This window comes from Salvelinus namaycush, chromosome 3 (genome assembly GCF_016432855.1).
Source record: "Salvelinus namaycush isolate Seneca chromosome 3, SaNama_1.0, whole genome shotgun sequence".
Lineage (NCBI taxonomy): Eukaryota > Metazoa > Chordata > Actinopteri > Salmoniformes > Salmonidae > Salvelinus > Salvelinus namaycush.
Window position 1 is genome coordinate 64,516,577 of NC_052309.1, and position 20,965 is coordinate 64,537,541.

At 41.9% G+C, this 20,965-nt stretch overlaps 1 protein-coding gene across 1 annotated transcript in view; it reads left to right on the forward strand.

The window, feature by feature from the left end:
- LOC120043977 overlaps positions 1–19,369 on the forward strand; it is a 68,271-nt gene extending 48,902 nt beyond the window's left edge. The window contains exons 8-10 of the mRNA XM_038988572.1: positions 15,313–15,636; positions 16,248–16,443; positions 18,651–19,369. Coding sequence (XP_038844500.1) covers positions 15,313–15,636; positions 16,248–16,443; positions 18,651–18,885 — 755 coding nt within the window. The 3' untranslated portion in view covers positions 18,886–19,369. The remainder of the gene's footprint in view (positions 1–15,312; positions 15,637–16,247; positions 16,444–18,650) is intronic.
- Positions 19,370–20,965: the final 1,596 nt, after the last annotated feature.

The following is a 20,965-nucleotide window of genomic DNA, read 5'->3' on the forward strand; positions in this document are numbered from 1 at the left end:
CTCATTGCATGTTTTGGAGATTAACTTTTATGTCTCCACTTCTTCTTTGAAGGGGAGTAGAAGGCCAAGTGAGACGAGGTCCAACCATAAAAATAATATAAGCACTGGGAAGTAAAAGGTGTGACTCTCGACTCGCTATTTTGGGCCTTTGCCTTCCTAATCTACTTCCTTAGGTCAAGACCATCAAGCTCTCACTTTTGATTCTCCTTGGTTTGTCTATCAATCAAACAGGGTACATGGGCTTTACTGGCAACAAAACTGTTTACCCTAGATACAACAGCACAAATTAGGAAGTAACAGAGGAGCTGAGCTGGGCACAAAAAATTCACCAGACAGTCCCCGACAGAGACTGGTCACCACACATTTTACAAGAAAGCTTGTTCAGTTCTACAAGAGAAAATACCTCTCTTAATTTCTGAAATGAAGATCAACATATTGAAAAGTCTCCTCTATCTGACAATGGGTGAGTTTAACTTCCAAAACGTGCAATTTAATTTCATATCTGTCAGCAAATGGAGAACACTGCTTTGCTTGAAATTCATGTTTTTAACGGCTGCTTATTGGATAAAAGTACTCGGGGATAAATCCTACATTCAGTTGAGAAATGTGTTTCAAATGTTCTTGTCAATCTAAATCAATGTCAATGGGAGATTTGCTTGAATCTCAAGTAAAGATTTGGATCTCTGAATTAATAGAGTAATCTGTCCAGACTATCATAAATCGCCAGCAAATAGTCAAATGACCTATCAATGTTTAGTAAAGGGGTGGATTTTCTCAATCATATCATTGACCAATAAGGAAAGATTGACATCTGCCAGATAATTGATACAGGCAATTAATGTAATATTGATTGTATATACAAACAGAGGTGCCTAATAGGCCAGAGGCCTAGAAGCCTTGGGAATGAGAATTGATCATACAACCTTCCTCCATGGACTGGATACAGCATAAGAGAGAGAACAAAGGCATTTAATTACATTTATAACATGTTTAGGTGTAACCTTCTCAACCCAAAACCAACCACCATTGACCAATCAAATGATACCAAGTTTACAGTAACCTAAACACGCACATTGTGGCCATCACTTTATTCTAGGGTTCAAAATCTAACAAACAAACTAAATGGATAAATGAGCCACTTATAAGCAGTTAATAGATCATCATCATAGCATAGTACATGCTTTAGGTTCAATTGAATTTAGCTTATGCTAAATAGACATTCTCACAATCCATCATGCTTCCCCTTTTTAGAAGCAGAGTTTTAAAAAAAACTTTTAACATGTTCTTTTCGGGGGAGTGGTTGACAGGGTTAACTTGAAAGAGGAACATTGGGTTTGTGAGATATTCTTGTTTCTTGAGTCTGAAGTTGTAATAGAAGTAGGGAGGTGTTAACTAGCCAACGGATCCCTTTGTCTAAGGGACTTGGTTCTGTAACCTGAATGAATGTGTGCATTTATGTGAGAAATCAGCTTATGAACCCTACAGTTGAAGTCGGAAGTTTACATACACCTTAGCCAAATACATTTAAACTCAGTTTTTCACTATTCCTGACATTTAATTCTAGTAAAAATTCCCTGTCTTACGTCAGTTAGGATCACCACTTTATTTTAAGAAGGTGAGATGTCAGAATAATAGTAGAGAGAATGATTTATTTCAGCTTTTAGTTCTTTCATCACATTCCCAGTGGGTCAGAAGTTTACATACACTCAATTAGTATTTGGTAGCGTTGCCTTTAAATTGTTTAACTTGGGTCAAACGTTTTGGGTAGCCTTCCACAAGCTTCCCACAATAAGTTGGGTGAATTTTGGCCCATTCCTCCTGACAGAGCTGGTGTAACTGAGTCAGGTTTGTAGGCCTCCTTGCTCGCACACGCTTTTTCAGTTCTGCCCACAAATGTTCTATGGGATTGAGGTCGGGGCTTTATGATGGCCACTCCAATACCTTGACTTTGTTGTCCTTAAGCCATTTTGCCACAACTTTGGAAGTATGCTTGGGGTCATTGTCCATTTGGAAGAGCCATTTGCGACCAAGCTTTAACTTCCTGACTGATGTCTTGAGATGTTGCTTCAATATATCCACATAATTTTCCTACCTCATGATGCCATCTATTTTGTGAAGTGCACCAGTCCCTTCTGCAGCAAAGCACCCCCACAACATGATGCTGCCACCCCTGTGCTTCATGGTTGGGATGGTGTTCTTCGGCTTGCAAGCCTCCCCCCTTTTTCCCCAAACATAACGATGGACATTATGGCCAAACAGTTCTATTTTTGTTTCACCAGACCAGAGGACATTCCTCCAAAATGTACAATCTTTGTCCCCATGTGCAGTTGCAAACCATAGTCTTTTTTATGGCAGTTTTGGAGCAGTGGCTTCTTCCTTGCTGATGTCGATATAGGACTCGTTTTACTGTGGATATAGATACTTTTGTACCTGTTTCCTCCAGCATCTTCACACGGTCCTTTGCTGTTGTTCTGGGATTGATTTGCACATTTCGCACCAAAGTACGTTCATCTCTAAGAGACAGAACGCGTCTCCTTCCTGAGCAGTATGACGGCTGCGTGGTCCCATGGTGTTTATACTTGCGTACTATTGTTTGTACAGATGAATGTGGTACCTTCAGGCGTTTGGAAATTGCTCCCAAGGATGAACCAGACTTGTGAAGGTCTTGGCTGATTTCTTTTGATTTTCCCATGATGTCAAGCAAAGAGGAACTGAGTTTGAAGGTAGGCCTTGAAATACATCCACAGGTACACCGCCAATTGACTCAAATTATGTCAATTAGCCTATCAGAAGCTTCTAAAGCCATTACATAATTTTCTGGAATTTTCCAAGCTTTTTAAAGGCACAGTCAACTTAGTGTATGTACACTTCTGACCCACTGGAAATGTGATACATCTGTCTGTAAACAATTGTTGGAAAAATTGTGTCATGCACAAAGTAGATGTCCTAACCGACTTGCCAAAACTATAGTTTGTTAACAAGAAATTTGTTGAGTGTTTGAAAAACAAGTTTTAATGACTCCAACCTAAGTGTATGTAAACTTCCGACTTCAACTGTAGGTCAGAGGCGGGCAACCCAGTTCCTGGAGAGCCGCAGGGTATGCAGGATTTTGCTTTAATTGACCTGAAAGACCAGGCGTGTTGAACTTGTGACCCGTTTCAGTAAACTAGGCATATGTCGCGGTTCACTAATTCACAGGATAGACGTTTGACCGAAATCTTTTCTCGAACATGTGAACTTTAATGTGCCTTAATAAAAAACTTGTATGCCATCTCTAAATCTGAATAAAATTGTTAAATTACGAGCCTAGTTGGTTTAGCTACAGAAAAAGGCAGCAACCATCCCGCTAGCCACGATTGGCTGAGATAATGACTGGGCTGGACATGCCAAGAGATGAGTTTGGATTGGTCTGCCGTATAGCACTCCGTATTTGAGCTGGTCATTATGTCTAGGTAATCCTGTCTAACGCTGCTTTTTTAAACATATCATTAGTAAAACTGCATAAGTGTTGCTTTTCACTCTGGAGGACCGAGTTTTGATATCAGTGGAATTCGAGTATGATAGCTAAGGAGATGGAGAAAACATCGGTCTCTGGATTACATCTTCAAATCTAAGGGCAACCTTAGCATCCAACAGGAGACGCGTCCATCCATGAATGATGTATACGGATAAAATAGGCTGGCTAGCTACATTTTCAGATATTACACGTTTCTAATTTTGACAGAAAGTGGTTTAATTTCAAGTTAAAGTGTACTGTTAGCTAGCTAATGTTAGCTGGCTGGCTCGCTAGCTAACGTTACATGTATGATCTTGTTATTCACATCTCAGAGCCATTTGCTTGGCTAGCTATAGCCTAATGTTAGCTAGCTATCATTGAACCTAGTTGGTTAGCTACCTGCAGATTCATGCAGGGTAGTAACATCATGAGTTGGGATTATGGTTCATTGTTTACCTAGCTATCTAGCTACATGTCTTAACAAAACATGTCTATAAAAGTAACCATTCCGGGTGTGTTCTAAATTCAGTCTGGCCATCTACTCCGATTTCAGAGCGCTCTCGTCTGAGTGTGCCAGAGCGCAGAATAACTTACACGTTACATATGGCCGGTGACAATAAACATCGGCAAAAATGCGTAATTAAATTGTTGCCAGCAGCACAGTTACAGTCTCCAACACTATGGATAACATGAAAACAGCCTAACCAGCTCTGCTAGGGTGAGTAAATTGGTCAGAGTGGGGTGTTCTCTCATTTGTAGCTAGCAAGCTAGCCAATGTTAGCCAGTTGTTGTGAGGTCAGAACGTTCGGACCAACCCTACTCATCTGCCAGAGCGTCTAGTCTGCGCTCTGAACGCTCCGAGAGCAAAACGCTCTGAATTTATGAACGGACAATCTGACAGCACAGTTGCAGTCACCAACACTCTGGATAACATAACAGCCTAACCAGCTCTCCTAGGGCGAGTAATGTTCAGTGAGCAGGAAGTAGCTATCAAGTTAGCTTGGGTGCTTGACTGCTGCTGTTAGTACAGAACACTCGGATCCATCCTTAAAGAGATGGGTGGGGCTAAAACTTCAGAGGGTGTGAACGATGCTGAATGGGTGTAGACAAAGGGCTCTCCAGTAGTAGTACCAAAATATTCAAAGGCCATTTTCTCAAAGGTGAGTTTAAAAGTTTATCAACTTTCAGAGCAGAATTACTTTCCTATTGTTCCTCAACTGTAGTGTATGATATATACTTTTGTAGCTCTGAGTCTCTACTTATATCTAATGTAAAAAACACTATTTCAAATTTTGCTACATTAGACCGATTTGAGTCGGTCGGTCACATTTAGTCAATCACTGAACTGACCAACTGAGCTAATTGATCAGTTCAGTTATTGACTAAATTCAACAAACCTGGTCTTCCAGGCCAGTTAACTCCAAATCATGTGTACCCTGCGGTTCTCTAGGCCTTCCCCTGGCCTAGGTGTTGAATGCACATGTGCCCAGAGAGACAGCAACCTTACCTTCGTCCAGGGCCAGCTCTGTCTCTCTTGACCTTTTATTCATTCCTGGGGGAGCTGCGTGCCCGTGCATGCGCGCATTTTAAAAGGAAACATTGCTCATGGCCACCACACAAAACCAGCCACCTCACAACTTGCAAGCTGACCTCTTATTCGGCCAGTCCAAGCAGATTATTGTTGGTTCAGATGGTGACGAAATCTAAATATGTACAAACTAAAGACTCAAAAACAAATGAAAATTCTCATGGCCAATGTTCCCTCAAATGTATTTTGTCACTACACACATTTTAAGTCTGAGCGCAAACTTGAAGGTTGTGAAAATGTTGTGAACACTGAGGCTGTACCCGCTTGAAGTTAGTTTTACTGTGGCCATTTGTTCATAGTATATGCCTACCAAAGAGGCATAATGTACCATCAAAAACAATGGAGAAAATGCATCCCATAACATTTTAACATGGAAATAACTATTGAAATACGTAGCTGTTCTATGATACAGCCTACAGCAGCAGCCAATGTGTAGTGTTCACTGTAGGTCTATATTCCATGAGACTTTTAAAAACAAGCTTTTTATCCATTTATCCTTCAGACAAGGATGTGAGTGAAAATGTTGTTGTATTGTCTTGTTTGATGTTCGATGCAAGATAAAAATGCATTGTTATTCCCATACCATTATTAGTATGACAGCAAATCAGACAAAAATGTATGCTACCCTCTGCCTATTGACTACATTGCTTATTCAAGCCTGTCTCAAAATACAACACTGCCCCTTTAAGATGTTAAAAATCTTTTTATCTGACTCCCGTTTCAAAGATAGTTAGAATCACTCCCCCACTGCTGACCAGAAATGAGCTACTACTGAGCTAATAACTCACTAATTAGCAAAGAATAGGCCTATGAACAAATGTGCACACGCAGCTACATGCGGTTCTTCGCTTTGATCTCAACACAATAGCATCTACTCATGACCGCTCGTGCCTGTCAATGGAGTCTTGCATAGTTTGTTTTGTTTCGGTATGTTGCACTGAAAGAGGCTAATATTATGTTGATTCGATCACAATTCCCACAGTGAAGAGAAACGTTGATAGTGTTAACTAACGGGGTTGGAACTCGAGTAAAGTTTTGTGAAGTTCCATCTCGTGTGTCTCTGCTCAGGTTGATATTTCTTCTGCGCAGCAGTCCTGGGGGAGCTAAGTACCCACGTCTTACAAGGGAACATTGCTTATGGCCACCAAACAAAACCAGCCACCTCACAGCTTGCAAGCTGAGAATTACCTTAATGGGATGTGCTTATCAACCAGGATCAGCACCTGGGGGAATGGAGTGTGGAAGTGGTAGTGAGCTGTAATGTGCAGTCTAAACTACCTAACCTATTCCCTAACAGGAAGTCACACCTCTGACTGAGGTCTGAACAACCTGAATCCTGGCTTAGGAAGGTCACCAAAAATCCTGACATTTCCATCCCTAACTATAACATTTTCCTACAAGATAGAACTGCCAAAGGGGGCGGAGTTGCAATCTACTGCAGAAATCTCTGAAGCTGGAGTCTTATATCTCCCTCTCTAACTTTAAGCATCAGCTGTCTGAGCAGCTTACCGATCACTGTACCTGTACACAGCCAATCTGTAAATAACACACCCGACTACCTCGTCCCAATATTATTTCTTACCCTCTTGTTCTTTTGCACCCCAGTATCTCTACTTGCACATCATCATCTGCACATCTATCACTCGAGTATTAATGCTAAATTGTAATTATTTTCGCTTCTAGGGCCTATTTATTGCTTACCTCCCTACTCTTCTACATTTGCACACACTGTACATCAATTTTTCAATTTTTCTTTTCTTTTGTGTTATTGACTGTACGTTTGTTTATGTGTAACTCTGTGTTGTTGTTTTTGTCGCACTGCTTTGCTTTATCTTGGCCAGGTCGCAGTTGTAAATGAGAACTTGTTCTCAACTGGCCTACCTGGTTAAATCAAGGTGAAATAAAAAAATTAAAAATAAAAATCTCTCACACAGCATGCTTCTTGAGTGCTTGTGACAGTTCATGCAATGAACCACAGAAGACTGCCTGTGGGCTCGTCTTCAGTTGGATTTTGCTGACAGTATCAAGTGGTTTCAGCTGTACATTTACTGCATGCATATATTTTGAGACTGCCTACCACTAATTTCATCCATTTGTTTTTCTCTATTAGTTTATCCACTAAATGTGTTACCTGCTGGTAAGTGAATCTCCTTGAGATAGTTGTGGCAATTACTTTTTTCCCATTGAATGAACAAAAAGTCTACAGCATATTCTTTATAAAAAAAAGTTGTAGTATGATGCACAAATCAGATACATTCGCTGAGTTGTTAAATACGTTTATAAAAAAAGATGGCCAATTAAGCAAAACTGTGAATTTTGATGAATGACTTCCCATGTCTTTTTACCTGACAGTCACTTCCCAGATCAGGCTGGTCAATGGTAAAGATCGCTGCTCAGGAAGAGTTGAGATCTATTACAGTGGCCAGTGGGGAACAGTTTGTGATGATTCCTGGGATATTACAGATGCTGAGGTGGTGTGTAGACAGCTGGACTGTAAGGGTACAAACAAAGTCCAAAGTAGTGGCCAATATGGTCCAGGCAGTGGAAATATCTGGCTGGATGACGTTGCATGCACTGGTAGTGAACGTCATCTCACAGCGTGCCCGCACAGAGGATTTGGAAAACATAACTGTCAACATAGTGAGGATGTTGGTGTTGTCTGCCCAGGTAAGGGAGTCACATAGTCTTGCCATTCCAAACTCTTTCATGACACATCTGTTCATAGTTGATATCATGAAATGCATAATGTCCTGAGGTTAATTTCATCATCTAAAAACCACCCAGTTCCATGCCTTGTAAATGACCTTGACTTTTTATCTTTTCCCGCCTCCAAGCTGCCCAGATCAGGCTGGTCAATGGTAATGGTCGCTGCTCTGGGAGAGTGGAGATCTATTACAGTGGCCAGTGGGGAACAGTGTGTGATGACGACTGGGATATGAATGATGCTGCGGTGGTGTGTGGACAGCTGGGTTGTGGGAGTGCTGTAGGTGCCCCTCTCGTTGCCTATTTTGGTCAGGGTAGTGAACCAACCTGGCTGGATAATGTGAACTGCTCTGGAAATGAAAGCTACCTCTCAGAGTGCTCACACAAAAGTTTTGAAGATGAAGACTGTGATCATGGTGAAGATGCTGGTGTTTTCTGCCTCTCAGGTAATTAGTGGTTTTATCATGTTGTGACATGAGTGCAGAAACAGTAAAGAGAGATAAAAAGATGTTAAACAACACTTCCGACACCATTCATTTAGAATACTGCTGCTTGTGATTTGAATGTATGTATGTTCAGTTATGTGCAGTGAACAGGGCAGAACGTGAAATGGAGTCCTACATGTATCTGTGTCTTGTAACTAATACACAGAACTTTTGTACAGGTTTAACCCTGAAGAGACCTACCCTCTCTAAAACGCCTTCCCATTCAGCTTTTTCACCTGGTGAAATGGTGCAGTTCATCTGCTCTGTCCCACAGCGAATTTCCATCACTGCAACATTTGACTTATATATGGGAGGATCTTCAATAATGACCCTAGCAGTTGGAACCACTCAGACCAGTAAGACTTTCACATTGTCCAGTCTGCGATCTGCACACCAGGGAAGGTACAGTTGTCTACAACAGATAACCCAGAATGGTCAGAAAATGATCAGCTCTTCTTCCAGCAACTCCATGGACATCACTATTGGTGAGTTATTTTATTTTATTTATTTTATTTTTTATTTCACCTTTATTTAACCAGGTAGGCTAGTTGAGAACAAGTTCTCATTTGCAACTGCGTCCTGGCCAAGATAAAGCATAGCAATTCGACACATACAACAACACAGAGTTACACATGGAATAAACAAAACATAGTCAATAATACAGTAGAACAAAAGAAAACAAAAAGTCTATATACAGTGAGTGCAAATGAGGTAAGTTAAGTTAAGGCAATAAAATAGACCATGGTGGCGAAGTAAATACAATATAGCAATTAAACACTGGAATGGTAGATGTGCAGAATATTAATAACCTGTTGAGGACAGAGGGCGCTGTTTTCACTTTGGGGGAAAATCGTGCCCAATTTAAACGGCCTCGTACTCAATCCTTGCTCGTACAATATGCATATTATTATTACTATTGGATAGAAAACACTCTCTAGTTTCTAAAACCGTTTGAATTATATCTGTGAGTAAAACAGAACTCCTTTGGCAGCAAACTTCCTGACAGGAAGTGGAAAATCTGAAATCGATGCACTCTTCTAGGGGCTGCCTATTAAAGTCCTTGTTATTTATTAGTTTAGATGCACTTCATACGTCTTCCACTAGATGTCGACAAGCAGTGAGAGAAGAAATGAACTGTGTAACTTGATCTGGACTCGAATCATAGCTCTTGGCATGACGTGTCACCAGTTTCCTGTTTTCTGGAGAGCGCGAGGAGGTACTTGGATTTGCCTTCTGATAAGCTGCCGTTATGGACGACTAATATCTCCGGCTTTGATTTTATTTGATACATGTGACAATATCATCGTAAAGTATGTTTTTTCAATATAGTTTAATCAGATTATTGAAATTTTTTCGGGAGTTTTGCCGTGTTCCGTTCTCTTCCGTTTGTTGAAATGGAGAGATTCGCGCCACTTGGCAAGTGTGCTTGCTAAATCGAGAGGGAAAAAGGCTGTTCTAAATCCAAACAACGATTGTTCCCGACAAAGGACCCCTTGTACAACATTCTGATGAAAGATCAGCAAAAGTAGGACCCATTTTATGATGCTATTTCATATATCTGTCGAACATGTTGTGCTAGTCGTTTGCACCCAGCTTTTGGGTACTCTCTCGCTATACCTAAGCTGGATGTCGTAATGAAGTTATTTTTAGAATTCTAACACGGCGATTGCATTAAGAACTAGTGTATCTATCATTTCCTATACAACATGTATTTTTTAGTTATGTTTATGAATAGTCATTTGGTCAGAATATGTGTGTCAGAAAAAGTGTCCGAAAAATAACCGGACGTTGTGGGAAAAAGTAGCTAAGTTAGCACAATGTATAACCACTGATTTCAGCTCTAAATATGCACATTTGCGAACAAAACATAAGTGTATGCATAACCTGATGTTATAGGACTGTCATCTGATGAAGCATATCAAGGTTAGTCAAAAATTATATATCTTTTGCTGGTTTGTCACGATCGCTAACTTTTACTACTGGTAAATGGCTTGTGTTTCTGGCTATTGTGGTAAGCTAATATAACGCTATATTGTGTTTTCACTGTAAAACACTTGATAAATCGGAAATATTGTCTGGAATCACAAGATGCCTGTCTTTCATTTGCTGTACACTATGTATTTTTCAGAAATGTTTTATGATGAGTATTTAGGTATTTGACGTTGGTGTCTGTAATTATTATGGCTGCTTTCGGTGCAATTTCTGATTGTAGCTGCAATGTAAACTATGATTTATACCTGAAATATGCACATTTTTCGAACAAAACATAGATTTATTGAATAACATGTTATAAGACTGTCATCTGATGAAGTTGTTTGTTGGTTAGTTTGGTTGATTCTTGGTTAGTTAGGTTGGCTTTGTGCATGCTACCTGTGCTGTGAAAAATGTCTGTCCTTTTTTGTATTTGGTGGTGAGCTAACATAAATATAGGTGCTGTTTTCATTGTAAAACATTTTAAAAATCGGACATGTTGGCTGGATTCACAAGATGTGTACCTTTCATTTGCTGTATTGGACTTGTTAATGTGTGAAAGTTAAATATTTCTAAAAAATATATTTTGAATTTCGCGCTCTGCCTTTTCAGTGGAATGTGGGAGGAGTTCCACTAGCGGAACGCCAGAGTCAGACAGGTTTTAATGTGCAAGTAGAGATACTGGGGTGCAAAGGAGCAAGATAAATAAATAAATACTGTATGGGGATGAGGTAGGTAGATAGCCCATCTGTAAACAGCCCATCTATGTACAGGTGCAGTGATCTGTGAGCTGCTCTGACAGCTGGTGCTTAAAGTTAGTGAGGGAGATATGAGTCTCCAGCTTCAGAGATTTTTGCAGTTCGTTCCATTCATTGGCAGCAGATAACTGGAAGGAAAGACGACCAAAGGAGGAATTGGCTTTGGGGGTAACCAGTGAGATATACCTGCTGGAGCGCGTGCTACGAGTGGGTGCTGCTATGGTGACCAGTGAGCTGAGATAAGGCGGCGCTTTACCTAGCAGAGACTTGTAGATAACCTGTAGCCAGTGGGTTTGGCGACGAGTATGAATGGAGGGCCAACCAACGAGAGCGTACAGGTCGCAATGGTGGGTAGTGTATGGGGCTTTGGTAACAAAACGGATGGCACTGTGATAGACTGCATCCAGTTTGTTGAGTGTTGGAGGCTATTTTATAGATGACATCACCGAAGTCGAGGATTGGTAGGATGGTCAGTTTTACGAGGGTATGTTTGGCAGCATGAGTGAAGGATGCTTTGTTGCGATATAGGAAAACAATTCTAGATGTCCTTTTGGATTGGAGATGCTTAATGTGAGTCTGTAAGGAGAGTTTACAGTCTAACCAGACACCTAGGTATTTGTAGTTGTCCACGTAATCTAAGTGCGAGCCGTCCAGAGTAGTGATGCTGGATGGGCGAGCAGGTGCGGGCAGTGATCAGTTGAATAGCATGCATTTAGTTTTCCCTGCGTTTAAGAGCAGTTGGAGGCCGGGGAAGGAGAGTTGTATGGCACTGAAGCTCGTCTGGAGGTTAGTTAACACAGTGTCCAAAGAGGTGCCAGAAGTATACAGAATGGTGTCGTCTGCCTAGAGGTGTACCAGAGAATCACCAGCAGCAAGAGCAACATCGTTGATGTATACAGAGAAGAGAGTCGGCCCAAGGATTGAACCCTGTGGCATCCCATAGAGACTGGCAGAGGTCCGGACAACAGGCCCTCCGATTTGACACACTGAACTCTATCAGAGAAGTAGTATGGTAAACCTGGCGAGGCAATCATTTGAGAAACCAAGGCTGTCGAGTCTCCCAATAAGAATGTGGTGATTGACAGAGTCGAAAGCCTTGGCCAGGTCGATGAATACGGCTGCACAGTAATGTCTCTTATTGATGGTGGTTATGATGTCGTTTAGGACCTTGAGCGTGGCTGAGGTGCACCCATGACCAGCTCTGAAACCAGATTGCATAGCGGAGAAGGTACGGTGGGATTCGAAATGGTCGGTAATCTGTTCGTTAACTTGGCTTTCGAAGACCTTAGAAAGACAGGGTAGGATAGATATACATAGGTCTGTAGCAGTTTGGGTCTAGAGTGTCACCCCCTTTGCAGAGGGGGATGACCGCGGCAGCTTTCCAATCTTTGGGAATCTCAGACGATACAAAAGAGAGGTTGAACAGGCTAGTAATAGGGGTTACAACAATTTCGGCAGATCATTTTAGAAAGAGAGGGTCCAGATTGTCTAGCCCGGCTGATTTGTAGGGGTCCAGATTTTGCAGCTCTTTCAGAACATCAGCTATCTGGATTTGGGTAAAGGAGAAATGGTGGGGGCTTTGGCGGGTTGCTGTGGAGGGTGCCGGGCAGTTGACCGGGGTAGGGGTAGCCAGGTGGAAAGCATGGCCAGCCATAGAGAAATTCTCAATTATAGTGGATTTATCGGTGGTGACAGTGTTTCCTTGCCTAAGCGCAGTGGGCAGCTGGGAGGAGGTGCTCTTATTCTCCATGGACTTTACAGTGTCCCAGAACATTTTTGAGTTAGTACTACAGGATGCACGAGTCTGTTTGAAAAAGCTAGCCTTAGCTTTCCTAACTGCCTGTGTATATTTGTTCCTAACTTCCCTGAAAAGTTGCATATCATGGGGGCTATTCGATGCTAATGCAGAACGCCACAGGATGTGTTTGTGCTGGTCAAGGGCAGACAGGTCTGGAGTGAACCAAGGACTATATCTGTTGCTAGTTCTACATTTTTTTAATGGGGCATGCTTATTTAAGATGTTGATGAAGGCACTTTTAAAGAATAGCCAGGCATCATCTACTGACGGGATGAGGTCAATTTCATTCCAGGATACCCCGGCCAGGTCAATTAGAAAGGCCTGCTCGCAGAAGTGTTTTAGGGAGCGTTTGACAGTGATGAGGGGTGTTCTTTTGGTCGCAGACCCATTACGGATGCAGGCAATGAGGCAGTGATCGCTGAGATCTTGATTGAAAATAGCAGAGGTGTATTTTGAGGGTAAGTTAGGATGACATCTATGAGGGTGCCCGTGTTTACGGATTTGAAGTTGTACCTGGTAGGTTCATTGATAATTTGTGTGAGATTGAGGGCATCAAGCTTGGATTGTAGGATGGCCGGGGTGTTAAGCATGTCCCAGTTTAGGTCACCTAGTAGCACAAGCTCAGAAGATAGATGGGGGGCAATCAATTCACATATGGTATCGAGGGCACAGCTGGGGGCAGAGGGTGGTCTATAGCAAGTGGCAACAGTGAGAGACTTGTTTCTGGAAAGGTGAATTTTTAGAAGTAGAAGCTCGAATTGTTTGGGTACAGACTTGGATAGTAATACAGAACTCTGCAGGCTATCTATGCAGTAGATTGCAACACCGCCCCCTTTGGCAGTTCTATCTTGGCGGGAAATGTTATAGTTAGCGATGGAGATTAAGGTTTTTGGTGGTTTTCCTAAGCCAGGATTCAGGCACGACTAAGACATCCGGGTTGGCAGAGTGTGCTAAAGCAGTGAGTAAAACAAACTCAGGGAGTAGGCTTCTAATGTTAACATGCATGAAACCAAGGCTTTTCCGGTTACAGAAGTCAACAAATGAGAGCACCTGGGGAGTCGGTGTGGAGCTAAGCACCAGGTGATGTCATCGCATATGTAGGAGGTGGAACAACATGATTGGTTAAGGCATATTGAGCAGGGCTAGAGGCTCTACAGTGAAATAAGACAGTAATCACTAACCAGGACAGGAATGGAAGAGGCATATTGATATTAGAGAGAGGCATGCGTAGCCAAGTGAACATATGGGTCCAGTGAGTGGTTGGGCTGACTGGGAACATGGCGATTCAGACAGTTAGCAGGCCGATGCTAACACGCTAACTGTTAGTAGGCCAGGGCTAAACAAGCTACCAGTTAGCAGGCCGGGTTAGCAAGCAAGCAGTTAGTAGGGGCTAGCAGTTAGCAGACCGGGGCAGGCAAGCTAGCAGTTAGCAGAACGGGGCAGGCAAGCTAGCAGTTAGCAGACCGATGCTAACACGCTAACAGTTAGTAGGCCGGGGCTAAACAAGCTAGCAGTTAGCACACCGGGGCTGGCAAGCTAGCAGTTAGCAGACCGGGTTAGCAAGCAAGCAGTTAGCAGGGGCTAGCAGTTAGCAGACCGGGGTAGGCAAGCTAGCAGTTAGCAGACCGGGGCTAGCAAGTTAGCCTTTGGGGGACGTTGCGATGGGGGTAAGTCTGTTTTTGCCTCTTCGTGCTGTGACGTCGATAGATCAGTTGTGGAATTAGTAGGGTTCCAAGTAGCTCTAAGTAGCTAGAAGGCCTTTGAAGGTTGGCAGAATTGGCCTTCAGCGGACGTCGCGCCTGAGGGGCCTGTTGGAATCCTCGGGCAGATTATGTCAGTATTCCAGTCATTGAGGATTGGCGGGGTTCCGTGCCCCGTACCGGCAGTAGAAGGGGTCCGGATATTGTAGCCCAGGAGTGAGCCGGGAGATGGGTCTAGCATGGGCTATCCCCAGGCTAGTTGGTGCTAGCTCCGGGACGGAAACGTTAGCCAGGAGTAGTCAACCCTGGTTGCGGTTAGCTAGCTGTGATGATCCAGATGAAAAGGTTCAGAGTTTGTGGTAGGAATTCGGGGATATGGAGAGAAAAATAGGTCCGGTATGCTCTGGTTTGAAACGCGTTGTACGAACTGGCGAGAGCTTTCCGAGCTAAAGGTTAGCTGATGACCGCTAGCAGTTAGCTGACTGATAGCTGGTAGCTAGCTAGCTTCAGTTGAGCTATTCCAGTTCAGAGGTAAATAGAAATACTTTAGGAAAAAAAAAGAAAAGAAGATCCATACCACATTGGGTGAGGCGGGTTGCAGGAGAGTATTTTGAAGTTGAGGTTTATGAAAAATATTAAAAAGAACGTGAAGAAAAATATATATACACATGGGACGAGACAAGACAAAGACGTCTGACTGCTACGCCATCTTGGATCCAAGACTACGAACACACTTACAGTTGAGGGCACTAAATGTTATGTTATGCTGCAGTTAAGTGCACACGTTAACAACCTGCTCTTGTCTTTTGCTAGTCGACTTGTTACAGCCCAACATCTCTCTCAGTGCTCCAAATGGAGGGATTTTCTGGGGACTTCAGGGGCCAGAGGTGACCAGGGGCCACAGCTTCTCCATCACCTGCTCCATTCAGCCACAGTATCCTGGAGGCCTCTTCTATCTGGACTTCTCTGGGTCCAACAGGACTGAAACTAAGCCAGCAGTCAACCACTCTGCCTCCTTTCACGTTCCTGTTGCAGACTATACAGACCAGGGGAACTACAGTTGTGTTTATGAAGTTATTGTCTCCACCCTGTCATTCCATTCTAACAAGACAGAGTTGCTGACAGTCAGCATTCGAGGTAAAATACATTTTAGTTTCATGTTTAAGTGCATTACCATGAAGGCCAAATTTAAGGATTGTGAGTAGAAAAAAATATAGATATTATCAGTCCTATCATTCATTCAATATTTTTTTAAGACCAATGTTTTACATTGCATAAGAATTTCATAGCTATACGAATTCTGAAATGTAGTCTTTTGAAAGATTGTGGTGTTTCTCTCCATAGCATCCATAGTCCCCATTATTGCCTCTGGTGTAATAGTTGGGCTACTGCTCCTCCTGCTGCTGCTCATTCCTTGTCTAGTCTGGAGGAAGATACGCAGCAGAGAGCAGTCTATTATGATAAACCCGAGAGAAAGTAAGATCTAGCTCCTCTAATCAGGATTCAGGTTAGGGTTGCAAAATACCCAGGTTTTCAAGAACACCCAGTTGGAAGAGTCCTGAAAATCAGGAAGGATTCATCAGGAAATGTGGAATCCTCCAACCAGGATATCTTGAAAACCTGGACATTTTGATTACTGGAATTTTTCAACCCTAATTTTATTATGGTTTTGTACTGTTTATGATATATATATTCCTGCTTATATTCACTGACATTATTTATTTGAATTAAACTGATCAATCCCTCAGCTGCCAATAACATTAGCACATATGGAAACACTGTGGTTGCAGCGAGTGAGGAAAATGATGAAGAGGACTATGTCAACGTAGAAACCTTTGTCAACGTAGAAACCTTTGTCAACAAGAGCAAAGATGAAGACATGAAAAAAGGATGCCATGCAGGAATGTATGTGAAAAGGGAGTTGCTTACCACTAAAAATAATGAGTAAGTTATGTGTTGCCTCTACCTTCTTGCCCTTTGTGCTGTTGTCTGTGCACAATCATGTTTGTACCTTGTTTTGTGCTGATACCATGTTGTGCTGCTGCCATGTTGTGTTTCTACCATGTTGCTGTCATGTTGTGTTGCTACCATGCTGTGTTGTCATGTGTTGCTGCCATGCTATGTTGTTGTCTTAGGTCTCTCTTAATGTAGTGTTGTGATGTCTCTCTTGTCGTGATGTGTGTCAGCGAGTGAGGAAAATGATGAAGAGGACTATGTCAACGTAGAAACCTTTGTCCGCAAGAGCAAAGATGAAGGATGAAAAAAAGGATGCCATGCAGGAATAGATGTGAAAAGGGTACCACCAAAAATAATGATAAAAAGAAATGTCTGCAGTTATGAAAGGGTAACGTGTGCCAAGATCCTGACTTGAAGTCCAGGGGCCGGATTCGCAAAACCTTCTTAAGAAGACATTTCTTTTTAACTGGCATTTTTTCCTTAACTATAGACTTAAGGAGAAAGTTAAGCAAAGTTGCTATTCCTCAATATAGTTATTGGAAATGTTCTTAAGGTTTTCCCTAAGTTTCTTGCTAAGAAAAAAGTTAAGAAGAAATGGGATTCTGGAAAATAATGCTTTAGGATTTTTTCTTGTCTTGAGACGAATGGGTGCTTTTGTAACCATTAATGTTGTCTTGCGCCACAGAAACAGTTCGCTACCGGATATTTAAATAAGGCAAGAATACAAAAAAACAAGCATTATCTAGCTAGTAATTAACAATATATTACAATATTCTAGAAGTGTTAAAAAGCTAGCGCTGGGCCTCCCGGGTGGCGCAGTGGTCTAGAGCACTGCATCGCAGTGCTAGCTGCGCCACCAGAGTCTCTGGGTTCGGGCCCAGGCTCGGTCACAGCCGGCCGCGACCGGGAGGTCCGTGGGGCGACGCACAATTGGCTTAGCGTCGTCCGGGTTAGGGAGGGTTTGGCCGGTAGGGATATCCTTGTCTCATCGCGCTCCAGCGACTCCTGTGGCGGGCCGGGCGCAGTGCGCGCTAACCGAGGGGGGCAGGTGCACGGTGTTTCCTCCCGACACATTGGTGCGGCTGGCTTCCGGGTTGGAGGCGCGCTGTGTTAAGAAGCAGTGCGGCTTGGTTGGGTTGTGCTTCAGAGGACGCATGGCTTTCGAACTTCGTCTCTCCCGAGCCCGTACGGGAGTTGTAGCGATGAGACAAGATAGTAATTACTAGCGATTGGATACCACGAAAATTGGGGAGAAAAGGGGATAAAAAAATAAAAAAAATAAAATAAAGCTAGCGCTATCGCGTCAATTTTCAAAGGAGAACTTGGCTAACTTAGGTAACGTTAGCGTTGTTAGCTATGTTGGATATAATGTCTTTACACGTTTGCTAGCTAACGTAGCTAACTAACTTACCGGTCTCGCAGTGTCTCTCCCACCATCTCTATGATGGACGACACCTTCTCCTCCAGCTGGTCTACATGAATGGTGTCTCAGCTCCCTTCTTCTTAGCAGCTTACTTGTTGTCAGAACACTTGTGTTTTATGGCGTCAGTGTCCCTTGCCATATCCCCGATGGCAGAGACAGACTTGGCCACTCTCGCCCATCCTCTCTTTTTGGTTTCTGCAGTGAACCTGCAGTTATCAAGTCTCCCCAACAGCAACCTTTTCCTGGCTGCTATTTCCTCCACCATCACTTCAAGCTCTCGTTTACTGAAGTTTTTTTGCGCTTTCCTTGGTTATCCATTGTTGGTTTTGATGTACAGTAGCTAACGTTAGACTGATGGCTGTAATGTGTGAAAAATAATGTTTTTTTTGTTTGCGTGTAAAGGGTTCACGAGCCAACTAAAACATTTTTATCCTCGAGACATAAAGCAAAAAAAGAAATGTAATAAAATTGAAATATCAACACTTTATTATAGTGGGCCAAATCATATCATCCCTGTCACATAGGCTTATTTATTGGTTTCAAGCACGTCACTAATGTCATTGCCACATAAGAAGATATTTACGAAGTTCTTAAGATATTTACGAAGTTCCTAAGAAAATTACGAATTCCTAAGAATTGAGGAATTGCATTTACGAACTATCTTATGAACTTCTAAAATTAAATCTCAAGCAGCTTCTTAAGTTTTTCCGTAAGTAATGTTTCGTGAATCCGGCCCCAGGCATGTAACTCAAATGTTTGTATTCATCCTCAGGAATGCCCCAGGAGCCATGAACAAGTTCGGAAACATCCAAGGTGAAGGGCCAGACGCAAGTGAGGAAGATGAGTCGGACTATGAAAATCCAGATATCTTCATGGAGAGGGATTTTGCTGAAGACATCTATGATGAAGACAGTGAGTCTTTAGACCTGGAGCAGCTCACTTCATGTAAAGCTGGAAGGGAGAATGACTACGAAGAAGATGACAACATATACGCAAACTATGAGTGAAGGCCTTGTTATACGAATGCTGATGCAGAGATATAGATGCCAGGAGAGGCATGAAAGGTTAGCTTTGTGAGTTGAATTATAAGGGCTTAAAAAACAACTTTTTCATCAAAATGTTCACTTAGTAGATACGAGTAAAGGCTTTGTTTGAATATGAGTTAGAATTTCGATGTAAATTGTTTGGGTGTATGAGTTCTAGTTGTATTGTTGTCAGGTAATTGTATGAGTTTTCTGTCTTGACATTGTTATATATATTTTTTAATTATTACATTATTTACTTCAGTTTAAAAACAGTGATTGTCTTGATGAATTGTCTGAACGCATTGAATATAATCTATTATTTCATTTTTTAAAGTAAATATATTAATACTTTAGACTATTTCTCTTCTATAACATTCAGTGTGCTGTCAAGGAGTTGTGCTGTCAAAGAATAGTCCGTAGCAATGACTGGTTGTGATGTGCTAAACTTGAGATCTACACTCTTAGAAAAAAGTCTCCATAGGATAACCCTTTTTGGTTCCAGGTAGAACTATTTTGGGTTCCATGTAGAACCATCTGTGTAAAGGGTTCTTCAAAGGGTTCTCCTATGGGACAGCCGAAGAACTCTTTTAGGTTCTAGATAGCAATTTTTTTTCTAAGTGTACAGTATGGCAAAATGCAAATACATTTGTACTGTATGTATAGAATCAAACAATAATGTTGATTTCAGTGTACATTTTCGATTATTGTGTGTGTGGCTTTAAAGAACATGAAATCCATGAAACCTGACTACTTTTTACAGAAGCTTAAAACTTAAATTGTTGTTGATGAACAAAAATTGTCTTGAAAATATGTGGAGAATATGTGGAGATTTAAATACTGTACAACTATATGTTCAAGAATTAGAAATAGATCTCTGGATGCAGAAGGCCAAATCGACCCTGACCAACAACTTTCATTTTGAAGAAACGTATTAAATGGAGAAAAAAATGTAAAAAAGAAGAAATCCGCACACTGCTCTTGATTGTATTACACGGAACCCAAACCGGCTGCGCTCATGCGCCATTGTGCATACATTTATTTTGTCCCCCCACACCAAACGCGATCACGACACGCAGGGTAAAATATCAAAACAAACTCTGAACCAATTACATTAATTTGGGGACAGGTCGAAAAGCATTAAACATGTATGGCAATTTAGCTAGCTAGCTTGCACTTGCTAACTAATTTGTCCTATTTAGCTAGCTTGCTGTTGCTAGCTAATTTGTCCTGGGACATAAACATTGAGTTGTTATTTTACCTGAAGTGCACAAGGTCCTCTACTCCAACAATTAATCCAAAAACGGTCAACCGAATCGTTTATAATAATCTCTCCTCCTTCCAGGTTTTTTCATCTTTGAACTTATATGGTGATTGGCATCTAAACTGTCATATTATTACCACGACGACCGGCAACAAAATTAGTCTTTTAGTCACCCACGTGGGTATAACCAATGAGGAGATGGCACGTGGGTACGTGCTTCTATAAGCCAATGAGGAGATGGGAGAGGCAAGACTTGCAGTGCGATCTGCGTCAGAAATAGGAATGACTTCTATTTTAGCCCTTGGCAAAGCAGACGCTCGTTGACGCACGCGAGCAGTGTGGATACAATTATTGAATAACATAGATTCCTAAATTTATTTTTGCAACGCTCGTAGTCAGGGTAGTCAGGGTGTAGTCTGGGTATCACTGTTCTTTAATAAGCTTTACTTATCGGCCTTCGTCAGAGCTTTTGTGAGTTTTTAAAATTAGCACCGTTATGTAGACATAGCCCCACCCACATCTGTTCCACGCATCGAATGGGGTTGGAGTCGAGAGAAAACAAATAAGTGCTACCAAATATAACAATGTGCATTTCATCCATATTAGAATAAAGTGTGTACATAAAATGTATTAAACACGTCTGTAAAACCACAATGAGGACATTGACCTACCAAGCAAGTTTTTGACCTACCATCGTCCTACCAAGCAAGTTTTCGACATACCATCGACCTACCAAGCACAATACATACAGGATAACAGCTCCAAATAAATGGCATTAGTATGTGCTCCATCACCCATGTT